Source organism: Eptatretus burgeri, chromosome 8, assembly GCF_056783735.1.
Source record: "Eptatretus burgeri isolate ZD-2024b chromosome 8, Ebu_testis_v1, whole genome shotgun sequence".
NCBI classification, from domain to species: Eukaryota; Metazoa; Chordata; class Myxini; order Myxiniformes; family Myxinidae; genus Eptatretus; species Eptatretus burgeri.
Window position 1 is genome coordinate 81,771,149 of NC_140968.1, and position 15,110 is coordinate 81,786,258.

Below are 15,110 nucleotides of genomic sequence, written 5' to 3' on the forward strand. Positions count from 1 at the left end.
TAATCCGTCAGAGTAGATCATGGAAAATCGTCTCATAATGCATGACATTGCTCCAAGCTCATAATTTGAAAACTTAGAGTACTTACAAAAGCGATATACACAACAACAATAGCTATAATGAACAGGCATTCGATATGAGTGGGGAAAGTGAAAAATAAACATCATCGTTAAGAAATCGTTGCAGCCTGTTCCAAGTCGACATGGTTGAGCAGGCCAGAAAACATGGCAACTTCAAACCCCAGCGAGGTTACCTAGGAAACACCTCAAGACCTAGAGAGAAAGGTGGCCGAGGATCACCTGATGAAGGGTATAATTAAATAAGACTGTTAATTATCTTCAAAATGAGTGTTTTAATCAACCCAAACACCCAATTTTCACTCTTGCACTTCCTTGGAGTTTTCATAGCATGTGTGCAATTTCAGGCTGCTAGGTTTTTATGGTTTTGGAGTTATGGAGGAGACACACTGACACACTGACTGATATTAATGATCTGTACCTTTCGGGTGACTGAGAAAGCTGAAATTTTGCATGCCGATGGACATCGAAGCCAGTACACTGGAAAATTCACAGAATTGTCGGACAACATCCATAAATGAAAATATAAATAAATGGGGAAGCACGGTAATTTTGTGTACCAATGGACATCGAAGCCGATACACCAGAAAAAAAAAATCACAGAACCAACAGAAAGCATCTATAAATGAAAATATAAATAAATGATGAAAAATAAATGAAAATAAATAAATGAAAAATCAAATGCAGGTGAGTGACAAGACAATATTGCGAAGCATGGTTCGTATGCTTTCACAATGTGTAAGCACAACCGACTAGTGTAGTATTATGTATATGCATGTATGTATGTATGTATGTATGTATGTATATACATATATCTATATATATATATATATATATATATATATATATATATATATGTATGTATATACATATACATATATCTATATATATATATATATATATATATACATACATATATACATACATACTGGCTATGCCCCACTCACTGCCCCACTGGCTGTGACTGGTGAGGCCAGATTGTATTTGGCCCCAACAAGTGCCATCTGCCACCTGGACATATTGTGTTACATCCAACAATCACAAGTTAGCAAAATTAAAAAATATATATTACTACCATTTATATAAACATTTTGGGGGGAAAAAGTTGGTGTGGTGTCTCATAAATATCATCATGGTGATGATCTCATCATATAACTTTTTGTATACTCTTGGTATAAGAACATACTGTATTTGGACAGAACCTAGAATTTAATGAGAAAATTTGATTGGTGAAAAGTTACAGGAGAGCAATTTGGAATACAACACATGAAAGATTTGGAAAATAACTGGGGTGACTCGAATACAGGAAAAAAATAGCACATTATAACTCGTTACATCCTAAATACCCATCAGGTAACTGGCAGGTGCTTATATTCTTACCTCGTATGTCAGGCTGTGTGCGTGTGCTTGGCACCAAGTCGCTTTGCCGTGGCATTCTCATGGAGGTCCTGGGGGGCTGGTTTCCTTTCTCATCCAAAAACACAAGGTCTTCGAGTCGTGCTGAGCTTGTGGCTGTTGACGAGAGATGGTGTATTTTCATTATCGATGTCAACAAACAAATTAAGTTTGCCCTGTTGGAAACTTCAATCTGGGACAATATATCCAGATTCTCTAGTTCCAGATTGAGATGCCATTTATTGAATTGAGTATGAATAGATGACACAGTGAGGTTAATTATCCTTTCACAGCAGAATTCCAAATTGTGGTTACAATATATTGGGGATCAATATATATATATATATATATATATATATATATATATATATATATATATATATATATATATATATGTTACATACACTCTCCACCAGAAAAAAACAAACAAAAAAAAACACATCGTTGTTGTTGATTTTATTATTTTGTGTGCAGCCTATGGCTACTGGTTCCATCATTTTTGTGAGTACAGATGTGCCATTGATCCAGTGCCCCGTTTCCAGTCAGCTGGTACTCATTTTGCTGACCTCAGGAGAATGCCAGGCTGTCAACCCACCCGGTTTAACGGCCAAACAGGGGTTGAAACTCAAGACCCTAATATCTAAAGCCACTCACTTTAATGGTGAAGCCAACACCAGGCTTAATGTTCTTGTTGTTGTTGTTGTTGTTGCAATATATTTACATGACATATTGGAGCACAGATGAGCTGCAAACCTTTGACAGATAAACGAGGAACAACTGCATGTCCATTTTGTGTTGACCTAATCACATAATGCTGCGTTGTTTTATTTCGCACGACAGCTACAGAACCTTGTTTTCACATTGGAATCCAATGTGGAGGTAACAAACTCAAGACCAGGTATGTCCACCTCCTGCAGCAATCACTGCATTGCACCGACATCACATTGACCGCACAAGTACTCAAATCTGAATCTGGGGAATGGCATTCAATGCCCAAGTCAGCTCCTGTTCCAGCTCATTGAATGACTGTGGCTGTTTTGCCAAAGTTAAAACGTGGTTATCAATGATATCCTAGAGATGTTCAATTGGATATGTCTGGCAATATGGCAGGACAGGGTATCATGACATCAACGCTGGCATTGAGAATAACGTTCCTTATTCAAACGGCCCTGCGAGCATGAGCATTATCAAGCATAACGATAATTCCTGGACCAGGTCGTTGAAGCGTGGGCAACGTATGTTGCTGTAAGATTTCATTAATGTATTGATCTATCATCAGGTTGCCATGATACGGATCATGTTGGTGTGAAAGGTTTCAGCAATACTACCGCAGATCATGACCCTTCCATGTCCAAAATATGTGGCTTCCTGGATGCAGATTGAGGCATATCGCTCATTGCGTCTTCTGTAGAGCCGTGAATGGCCATCCTCCCTTTCAAGGATAAACCTGGATTTTTCACTGTACATAACACTTACCATTGCCTCCATGTCCACTGCAAGAGTGCTTTGATGTGTTGCGGAGCAAGTCTTGCATGCTGAACAGGAGGACAAGCACGTTTCCCTCCATCACAGGGATGCTTCAAGACAGTGTTCACCCTTATCCTGGGAGGTCCAGGGAGTGTGTTTGCAGTAATCTGGGCGGTTTGATACAAACTGCATATATGGGTCGTGCGAATGTATTGGTCTTGAGCAGGAGTCGTTATCCTGGGGTGTTAACTTATTGGTATATCTCTCGTTGATGTAGTGGCTTGATAACGTCTTCTAAGGTCAAAAACAGTTCCTCTCCCAACATTAAAGAACCTTGTCCCATGGCTAATGGCAAACCCTGCTTAAAGGTGTCGAATTATTCGATTCCTCTCATTTTCTGACATGTGTCATTGGAGTGGATTGTTAAAGAATCCCCTCATTAAATTAAAGGTTCCTTACCATTGCTGACAGCTCCTTACAGCTGCCCGTTGGTTATGGCCCCTGATAACTCCTGATGGTGGGTGACGTTTGGACCATTCCCGCTGGTTCTGCTCGGAACCTGCTCTTGGCATACCTGATTCTTGGCATCCCTGGTTCCTGGGGTGACGACGTGCGTCGATTGGTGTTCGAGCCTGTTTGCGGGTGAGTGCACAGCGAGGCAGGGCGCTGGCAGTGGACCAAGGCACGCTCACACATTTTGGGACATTTTATTGGACGCACGACGACTTCTACCTTGGTAAGCCGAGACCGGATTTCTTTCTCCCCTGAATGATCTGCTGGGTACCCTTGTCTCGTGTTTGTTAAGTCAGGCATAGTGATAAGTATCTGCTCTTTGTCTATTTTTCTATCAATGCCTGTTTAATTCTTTATTTGTTTGAGATTATTTTGTTTGAGTTGAATTCATCTATTTACATCAAAAGGAAATAAAAAGTTCTTCAGTTTATTTATTTTTCTTATTAATAAATTCCTTGTTGACGTTTCAACCTGTCAGTGCTTGGCCTTTCCTTCCATTGATCCAGCATTGTCTGAACCTCGATAGACTGGGAGGTAATTTCCAAACTAATTAACCTGTCATAGTCGACGTGCACCAGCGGTAAATGCTCGGACGCCCTCAAGATAATATTGGTGCATCACCGAGGGCATGTGACCTCAAGCTAAACGGCAAATTAGACGGTGGACACTGGAACTTGTGGTTAACTGATTGGCGTTTGTGGTTGTAAAGCAACCCACCGTACCACAAAGTTAATTGTGAGCGGTGGCCCCAGCTCCAGTTCTACCAAGGGGAAACGAGGATTAACCCCCTCTAAATACACTCGGTACCCGTGGCCGTAACAATACATATATAAATATATTTATACATATATACATGATATAACTGTTATATTAATGAGCCTAATATGGTCACAAATACACGACTAGCAGTATGCTGTCCTGATGAGCCCATAACAAGGGTGAAATCTAGATCGACATCTCTGCTTTCGTCTTTGTGATCATCGGCTTTAATCTCATTCTGCAACGGCTTTAGAAGCATACGGATGATTCCGAGTTTGGAGGTGGTGTTGGTGTCATTTATGCACATGACATCATTGTCGTCTCACAGTCAGCATGCCTTTTAGAGTTTTTTGCACGTATGGCCACGCACGTACGGGCACGTGAGAGTGAAGGAACGGCCTGTGTGGTTGTTGTTTCTGGCACGCAGTTTGAAAGGTTTTTTTTGTTTTTTTTTGCACATACGGCCACGCACGTACGGGCACGCGAGAGCGAAGGAACTGCCTGTGTGGTTGTTGTTTCTGGCAGGTGATTTGAAAGTTTATTATTTATTTATTTATTTTTTGCACGTGCGGACACGCACGTCTGTGTGTGTGTCTGTGTGTGCGTCTGTGTGTGTGTGTCTGTGTGTCTGCGACCGCTGTTTCTCGACAACCACTGGTCCAATCTGATTGAAATTTGCCAGGTATATTGCTTGTGCCCTGTGGATGTGCCTTTTCAAGGTTTGATATTAATCGGACAAGTGGTTCCCAAGTTATGGCCATTTATTTACCAAACCAATGATAGTACACGGTGCTATGACGTAACAAATATTTTTTTCACATATGGCCACGCACGTACAGCCACGCACGTACAGCCACGCACGTACGGGCACGCGAGTGCGAAGGAACGGCCTGTGTGGTTGTTGTTTCTGGCACGCAGTTTGAAAGGTTTTTTTTTTCTTTGCACATACGGCCACGCACATACGGGCACGAACGTACGGGCACGCGAGAGCGAAAGAACGGCCTGTGTGGTTGTTGTTTCTGGCACGCAGTTTGATAGTTTATTGTTTTTCATTTATTTATTTATTTTTTGCACGTACGGCCACGCACGTGTGGGCACGCACGTCTGCGTGTGTGTCTGTGTGTCTGCGACCGCTGTTTCTCGACAACCACTGGTCCGATCTAATTGAAACTTGCCAGGTATATTTCTGGGGACCTGTGGATGTGCCTTTTCAAGGTTTGATATTAATCGGACAAGTGCTTCCCAAGTTATGGCCATTTACTTACCAAACCAATGACAGTACACAGTGCTATAACGTCACAATTATTTTTTTCACGTATGGCCACGCACGTACGGGCATGCCAGAGCGAAAGAATGGCCTGTGTTGTTGTTGTTTCTGGCACGCAGTTTGATAGTTTATTATTTTTCATTTATTTATTTATTTTTTGCACGTACGGCCACGCACGTGTGGGCACGCACGTCTGCGTGTGTGTCTGTGTGTCTGCGACCGCTGTTTCTCGACAACCACTGGTCCGATCTAATTGAAACTTGCCAGGTATATTTCTGGGGACCTGTGGATGTGCCTTTTCAAGGTTTGATATTAATCGGACAAGTGGTTCCCAAGTTATGGCCATTTATTTACCAAACCAATGACAGTACACAGTGCTATGACGTCACAATTATTTTTTTCACGCATGGCCACGCACGTACGGGCACGCCAGAGCGAAAGAACGGCCTGTGTTGTTGTTTCTGGCACGCAGTTTGATAGTTTATTATTTTTCATTTATTTATTTATTTTTTGCACGTACGGCCACGCACGTGTGGGCACGCACGTCTGCGTGTGTGTCTGTGTGTCTGCGACCGCTGTTTCTCGACAACCACTGGTCCGATCTAATTGAAACTTGCCAGGTATATTTCTGGGGACCTGTGGATGTGCCTTTTCAAGGTTTGATATTAATCGGACAAGTGGTTCCCAAGTTATGGCCATTTATTTGCCAAACCAATGACAGTACACAGTGCTATGACGTCACAATTATTTTTTCCACGTATGGCCACGCACGTACGGGCACGCCAGAGTGAAGGAACGGCCTGTGTGGTTGTTTCTGGCACGTGAGAGCGAAGGAATGGCCTGTGTGGTTGTTTCTGGCACGTGAGAGCGAAGGAACGGCCTGTGTGGTTGTTTCTGGCACGTGAGAGCGAAGGAACGGCCTGTGTATTTGTTTCTGGCACACGAGAGCGAAGGAACGGCCTGTGTGGTTGTTTCTGGCACGTGTTTGAAAGTTTTTTTGTTATTATTTTATTTTTTTGCACGTACGGGCACGCACTAGTATACATATAAATATACACAAGTGAAATGTTTGTTTGTTTGTTTGTGATCCTACTCCTCTGATCTCCTGAGGTTAATCCCGGCAAAACTTGAGAGGATAACATTTTTTACCATGGTGCCCCAAAATAGGGCTTTTAAACATACATTTTCTCACAATCCATAAGCTATAAACACTCGAGATGCCACCTGTCGCCATCTCAGCAAGGATAGATCCATACACACAAAGCTTCATAAAAAGGACATTTTCTTTTGGATTTCAACCCGGATACCGACATACTTGGTGAGGGGCAAACCTCCGATCGTCAAATATAGTATCAAATGTGAAAAATTAACTGTCAAGTCAGACCTTACCATGAATATGATCGGTAAAATCGGTTGAGGAGGTGTCACGTGACCTCTGAAATGTGATAACCATTCAAAAACCGAACGCAGTGCAAATACAACCTAAAAGTTGTTTCAAAGGTAATTTTACTGCTCATCTAAAGATGTTACAACTCTCAAGGGTGAAAAGAGAATTTGTAGGAAAAAAAAAAGTTGCCATCTTAGCTGACATCACCAAATATACACCTCAAATATACATGCATGGTATAGTTTTATTGAACCAAGTTTATTACATCGTGATTTGATTTTTCATTGTAAATTGATCGAAGATGTTTGATTAATTTCGTTGTTGACGTCTCACCTCAAATGAGAAATTTTTTGGAGTGTGTATTATCTGGAGAAACATGAATTCAGTGACGACATATGGTGGTGGGTGGAGCTGGTAACCTTGGCAACCATTCATTTTATTTTTTAACGGTTTCTGGTCACCATAACAGAAATATTCTATCACAGGTGAGATACATTTCATTTCTTACAATATTATCGAATATCTCTGACCTCTTGAGGATGTATTATCTTGGGGCCATTCAAAGATGACATCCCCAAGGCGTTGTGATTGGGGTTTGGAGTTTGGAGTTGGGTGTGCGTGGGTGCATGTCGAAATGTTAGTGAGTTTTAAATTACAGGGGGTTGGGGGGGGGTGTTTCCAGAGCCGTTATGTGATGACCTTTTTCGTTACATATTAAAACGGGCTGTAAAAGGACTTTTTGGACGTTTCTGGTTGAGCTTTCCCATAACCTCCAATGAGGTTCTGATTGACCATTTCTCTGTTAGCCATGGCTTTGTGAAGAGATCTCACTGGAAACTGGTCGACGGAAGAAAAAACAAAAGTAGCGCCACCTCCCTGGGAGGAGGAAGAAGTGGCTGCAACAGGAAAATTGGTTGTCCATCTCTATATCTATCTATATATTACAAAAACTCTCATCTTGTATATGTATGTATGTATGTATGCAAGTGTTACGGCTGTGGAAATTCGCAATACACCATAAAGGGTCCTCAGGTGAGATATATTGATAAGTTCATGTGTAGTTAGCCCACACCCGTTGTTTAGAGGAAATGTGTGTGATTCATTCGGGCTGCCGCGCTTTAGTTAGCCGTTTTTCTTTATCTATCGTTATTTTGAGCCACCATTGCCACAAACCTCCACGCACACAACAACTGCCACCAACTACGCCACAACGCCCACCACGCTCACACCTCCCCCACAACAATCACCACCATCTTCGCCACTACGCCTGCTTACAAACACCATCCTCCGTGGACCAAGGTAAGACGGTTTCCGCACCACGGAAACCGTCCGAAAAGGATTGGCAGAACAAAACCACTTGTGAAGCCTGTGGGGTTTTATTCCCACCATTTTTCCCCGTGCTTGGTGTGAAGGGGAGGGGTGGGGCAGCTTGCTCCCGATTGGTAGAAGCACGGTGTGACGCGGACGGGAGTGAGGAACGCCCCTTTTTGGGAGGCTCCCAGAAGGGGGGTGGAGCCCGAAATGGGGCGGAGCGAAGGGCGGAGCCCGGCTCCATAAAGGACGGACACGGGCGGGGCGCACTCTCTTCTCTTCTCTTCTCCGCCCCTTGGTGAATGCATTTCTTCCTCTTGGATATCTCTTTGGTCCTCCCATATGCTCTCCCCTCGTGACGGTTGATCCGCAAACCAACTCGCGTTCCCTTCCTCCTCGTTCATTCCCGCGCTCATGGCCCGGCGAAGCCTATTGGTGGGAGACGCGGACGGAGGGCGCCGCGGGCGGCCTGAGGTGGACCTGCGAGAGCAGACATGGAGAGTGCCGGAGACGGTTCACCGGCCGCAACAAGGGAGGTTCTTCTTTTCTTTGGGATTTTGTATGTGTGTTTGTGGCGCCAGTCCGACAAGTAAAACTGATTAAGTGCTTGTACATTGCTTTGGTCGGTCATATTACTTTTGCTTCTATTTGCCTGTACATACGTGCATGATTGTTGCTGACTGGAAATACGTGCTTCCGTGTGTCGCGCATTAAAAGTGCTTGTCCAATTGTTCCCCCGTTTCGCTTTGTCCTTTCCTTTGTTGAATCTCCATCTTGCATCACGTAAGGGATTGATTGTGGGTTTAAAACACCCGGAAACTAATCTGAACCGTCAAGGTCGATGATAACTCCGCTCGGTTATCCCTAAAGCACGGAACGAGCCGCTTAAGCGGTTCGTGTCCAAAGTCGACCTGTGGCGTGGTACAACCCCTCGGTAGGTTACCCATGCGAGTGCTTAGGTATATCAACTTTCGGCGATTCACCCTATTTTGTGCGGGTAGAATGCGGACTGGGTTGTGGTGAGGTTAAACCCCCACCCATGACCAGCTCCTTGGCGATAGTTCCAGGAGGGTCACGACTGAATTGTCCGTTCCGGTGGGTGACGTGTCGCGATTCGAGTTACGTGGCCGATCACACGCCGGACAGGCCAGAATTCGTAACAGTATGTATGTATGTATGTGTGTATGTACGTTCCCGAAATACAGCCAAAATGGTACAGGATAGCACAAAAATTTTAGGGCCACCTTACTCATCATTCTCCTGCGGTGTGCAGTATCAAGTTTCGTTCAAATCGGGCAACAGAAAAAAGTCTTAAAATATCAATTATCGATTCAGTCAAGTACTCTTCGGGAGAATTTGATCAATGCAAACAACCTCAGCGGTAGAGTTTGCTGGAGCTATCTTTTTTTCTTTTCTTGAAATGATTTTCTTCATCAACCGCCGTCACAACGGGTTCACGGGTCGTCTAGTATATATATATATATATATATATATATATATATATATATATATATATATATATATATATATATATATATATATATATATATATATATATATATATAACCAAAATGTTTTCTTGTTTGTGACATTACTGCTTTGAGCTCCAAAAGTAAATTCGCGACAAAACTTTCTACGATCAGATTTTAAACAACGATGTATCTAAGTAGGTGTTTTAAACAGTCAAGAGGAAGTCATTTTGCCTATTATTGCCATGTTGCACTCCAGAGTTAATTTATTTACTAAAATATTTACTACAGCTTCACTCCTTTATACCCTCTATGGCCTGGAGACCCTATTAGACCCTTTACACACCTTAGACCCTTTTATACCCATTTACACCCTTTTGAGACATATTGACCATCTTCAACCCTTTTGACACCAATCAAACCTCTCGACCTTTTAAGACCCTTTCGACAATTTCAGACCATTTGGACACTTCAGACCACTTTTGCTTTTTCACTCTTAGACCCCTTTAGACATTTAGACCCATTTAAGACCCTTGAAACACTTGAGACCCCTCTACACCCTTTAGAAAATCAAAAATAATTCCCCCGAAAATCGTTTTTGACGACTTTTTTGTGCAACATTCGCGTCACATCACAATTTGTGATGATGAATCAAAACTGATATCCCAAAGTGAAATGGATGTAGAAAAGTGAAATTGAAACTACTGATCTATGCATCATCAAATGGGAAACCAAAATGAAACGCTGTGAGAAATAACAAATGGAAATTGCCAAGAGCAAAGCGATGGGGAGTATAGAAAAACGGGGCAGGTTGGGGACTGAAGAAGCGATGTGGAAAGGGATAGATGCCTGTAGATGATCAGTTGTCATGGAAAGAACTCTGGTGATCTTCCGTCAGGTGGTAGGCCCAAAACGTACCTAAATTTGTTTCCCAGCCAAGCTTTCATATCACCCTCACTTCCAAGCAGTACTTTGGGGATACAACAAGCATGGATTGGAAATCTTCATTGGTGGAATGGAACGAGGTTGCCAAAGTTACCAGCTCCACTCACTGTAAAATCTGCATGCTGAATATTTACACTGAATTCCTGTTTCTACAAATACACACTCATTCGAGGTGAGACGTTGACGAACCCATCAGTGACGGGTATCCTGTGAGTGTGTATATATATATATATATGTATATAATATATATATATATATATATATATATGTATATGTATGTATATAATATATATATATATATATATATATATATATATATATATATATATATATATATGTATATAATATATATATATATATATATATATATATATATGTATATAATATATATATATATATATATATATGTATATAATATATATATATGTATATAATATATATATATATATATATATATATGTATATAATATATATATATGTATATAATATATATATATATATATATATATATATATATATATATATATATATATATATATACACACACACACACACACACACACACACACACACACACACACACACACACACACACACACACACACACACACACACACACAGGCATCGAGAGCCAGCATAGGCCGCGTGGCAAAAAACCTCGAGGCCCTCTCCCCCACCCTTTGTACAGTTACAGGAGACGTTGCCAAATTCCACAAGTTGATATATATATATATATATATATATATATATATATATATATATATATATACTGTATGTATATATACAGCAAATCAACGGAACCCGGGCCTCAAGGCAGTGACCCACTCTGACACCCCCCCCCCCCACCACACACACACACACACACAACCACACACCAACAAACCCACACACACACACACACACACACACACACACACACACACACACACACACACACACACACACACACACACACACACACACACACACACATCCTCTGCCATCAAAGGTGAAGGAGGTTCATATCTCCTTGTCACCACTTACTTTCTAGTGTATAAAGCCCTGTCTCTGTCAGCCTGTTTTTACCTTTCTGTTTGTTTGCTTGTTTATCTGTTTGTTTGTGTGCAGGATATCTCAAAAAGTTGTGGACGGTTCCGGATGAAATTTTGTGGACCATTTCGGTGTGTGACAAAGACGAACTGATTAGATTTTGGTGAAGATCCGGATGCTAGAATTCTTTCAATGATTCTTCACCATTCAGAGATCGGGCTAACACGATATATAGCACAATATCTCAAAAAGTTGTGAACGGATTAGGAAAAAAAACTTGATGGACATGTTTAGTTTGTGACAAGGAAGAATTGCTTCAATTTTGGTGAAGATCTGAATCCGGATCCAGATCTGATAATTTTTTGATTGATTCTTCACCATTGAGAGATAAGGATAAACTAATATATAGCACAATATCTCAAAAGGTTGTGGACGGATTCAGACGAAACTTGGTGGACAGGTTGCGTGTGTCACACGGACGAATTGTTTCGATTTTGGTGAAGGTCCGAATCCGGATCTGGTTACGAGAATTATTTAATTTTTAAAGTGTTTCTTCAGCATTGAGAGATAGGGCCAAAAACGATATAGTACTGCATAGCATGATATTTCAAAAGTGTATTGGGCCCGATATGTTCTCGTGGATCAGGCATCATGTGGTGGAGGTACGCGCTCTACCGAGTGCCCTTCTAGTTAGTATAGACATGTATGAGAGAGAAGGAGAGCCACATTAAGCTACTTGCCACAGTTAATATAGTAAGGCCCATGAAAAGATGAGCAGCATTATCAACATGTGTAATAATAACAAGATGACATCAAGCTACTATGTGTCAGTTCAGACGTGCAAGTTGACAAGCTTAATTTTGCATGTGAGACTTTTTTTTACAAAGCAAATTTCCTTTCTAACTTGTGGTGCAACTTTTGACCGAAGAGGCAAAGTTTATAGCCTGTTTGAAAAGGAGCAAAAATGGGTCCTGAACAATTACAATTAATGTGGGAGCCTCGTACATTGTGTTTTCCTTTTGTGTATCTCAGTATAGCATTACACACACACACTCACACTGTGATGGCAACTCTAAAAATACCTCTTTTGAGGTCCTGTGGCAATATTCGTAAAGAAAATATTTATTGCATGACCTTCACTAAATATGACGCACTGGACTGCCCTTGTAAATGAAATAAATGCACTAGTTTACCTTAGCTTTCACTACTTCAGGAAACATGTATAGAATGCCAAAATGATTTGAAACATACACTACGTCAGCGATCTTACAAAATGCCTTTGTTGTCTCATACCGTCCTGCCCCATGGGCTTACTTCTCCAGAACTGACCCTTTCTGCCTCATATCTATATTCTATTACAATTTCAAATATTTTTACAGTGAGGTGACACCGACCGCTACCGTAGTCTTCCGTTTCACGATACGAGAGCCTGAAGGATGGTATCGCAGAGATCCGTGCTTTTCTCCAGTCTCTGTTTCGTTGTCTGCAGGCCACCATGGACAGTTTGACCAGGGAAAGACAGGAAGCGGCCATAAACGTACAAAAGTCGTCACAGTTTCCTTCTCCTTCTTGCCACTTCCCAATGTGCCCCTCCTCCAAATTCTGGAGTCTAACCTGGAAATAATACAGTGGTTACGATACTTAGGCCAATGGTCGGATGCTTGTTCAAAAATATGAACACCTGTAAGACTCTGCCTCCAAAATTAAATTGTTTTTTATCCTTGATGATCGCAAACACCTGCATGCGTTACTAATAGAGATGGAAAATCTTGTAGAATGTTCAAAAGCATTGCTCGGTGGAATTGTAATTTGTCATAGACCAAAAATCATTGGCATGAATCCTCCTGTTAATCAACTTGAAGTATTTTTCTTTATCAATGTGTGCATCAAATTTGGCAGAAACTTCTGATGACAAGTCATGCGTGTGACAAACACCAGTGGTTTTTTTTTGTATAAATGATTGAGTTTTGTGGAATAGCTACAGCAGAATGGAAGGGAACAACATGGAACGAGGGAAACACCAACATCAGAGGAGCTGCGAGAATGAGATCAAGGGGAGGGGGACATGGACACGCCAGGGTGAACAGACTGCACACAAGCTGAATGAAACGCAGCAAGAAGAGGAAGGGGAAGGCCCCTGATGAAACAAAAAAGGAACAAACCAACTGACAACTAACAAATGAAAAGAGGTGAGGTCGAGGGGTGGGAGAAATAACAATAACCTAGAAAAAGGGAGTGTTTGGGAATGGGGTCATTTGGGGGTGGAGGGTGAAACGCGTGTAAATTTAGGGTATAGTACAGATATAAAACCAAAGATTCCTTTAACAGGACTTTCCCACATGTAGCATTGGCTGTTTGTATGAACCATGCTGCAGTTCATTAACCACAATATGCGCTTTACTCAAAAACCCTGCAGGTATTTAAATAACACCACAAACAGAGATAAAAGACCGATTCCTGTGCAGTGAACACTATGCTATCGTTGATGGTAAACTGCAGTGTTTGGCAAAATACTTTATGAAGTAAATTAAGATTTTCAAAAAGTTGTAGACAGGAGTGGTGCAGCAACAATTTCAATGCGTGACATTTAGCGCACATGGTGTCACACATTGTTTCCAGGAGCTAGTTTACCTTATTGTATTTTTAAAATAAATATTTAAAGAAGTATAATTGTTAGTCTATCCCACTGTATAATTTTGACACTTGTAAGTTGAATATTCCACGCTGCTTCTTTTGTCTTCTGTCTGGAGGACCGTCTTTATCACTCAAGCAACTGTTGAGATTTTGGAGCAGTATAATTTGTTTGTCTTGACTTCTTTCAGAAATAAAATAGGGGAGTATTACGAAAAAAAAACAACAACATAATTTCAGCGTATCACAACAACACAAGTAAAAGAAAATCGAGGCAAATAAAGGTCATTTCGCCAATCATGCCGATGTTGCATCCAACACTTCCCGTTTCAGCAACAGCTTGCAGTGGTGGCAGCTCCGTAACAGCCCATTTGTCATGCCATCCTGTTTGGGAGTGAAAGGGTTATGACAGATGGGCTGGATGGAGTTGCAAGGCCAGAGCTGTGACAGAAATTTGTTTTTCTTGTTTTGTGTTCTTACAATCTTGCCTTTCAACTCCCCCCTTTGCAGAAATTTATTACAGACCAGCAAATATCACCGGTCACTTCGCTGATGGGAAAACTAAAAGGGGAGAGAGAGAGAGAGAGAGAGAGAGAGAGAGAGAGAGAGAGAGAGAGAGAGAGAGAAAGAGAGAGAGAGAGAGAGAGAGAGAGAGAGAGGTGGAGGGGAAAAGAGAGAGAATGGAGGGGGGGGGTGAGGAGGGGAGCAAGGAGGGGCGTGGGAGCGAGGAGGGAGGGAGGGTGGGGGAAGGGAAGGGAGTGTGAGGTGAGAGGAAGGGAAGGCAGACATGCAGTAGAGCATTAATTATGATTCATACCATCTCATCAAAATAATTCTGCAGAGAATTTTTTTTTTTTGTATA

The 15,110-nt window shown here is 41.6% G+C and overlaps 1 protein-coding gene and 1 long non-coding RNA gene across 2 annotated transcripts in view; one reads left to right on the forward strand and one right to left on the reverse strand.

The window, feature by feature from the left end:
- The window catches only part of LOC147022155 (protein TANC2-like), a 437,623-nt gene that overhangs the window by 213,391 nt on the left and 209,122 nt on the right, over window positions 1-15,110 (reverse strand). Inside the window, exon 7 of the mRNA XM_085890484.1 lies at window positions 1,456-1,587. Within this exon, the coding sequence (XP_085746610.1) occupies window positions 1,456-1,587 (132 nt within the window). The remainder of the gene's footprint in view (window positions 1-1,455; window positions 1,588-15,110) is intronic.
- LOC147022157 (uncharacterized) overlaps window positions 7,265-15,110 on the forward strand; it is a 13,735-nt gene continuing 5,889 nt past the window's right edge. The window contains exons 1-2 of the long non-coding RNA XR_015061087.1: window positions 7,265-7,348; window positions 13,596-13,806. This is a non-coding gene — a long non-coding RNA (uncharacterized LOC147022157). The remainder of the gene's footprint in view (window positions 7,349-13,595; window positions 13,807-15,110) is intronic.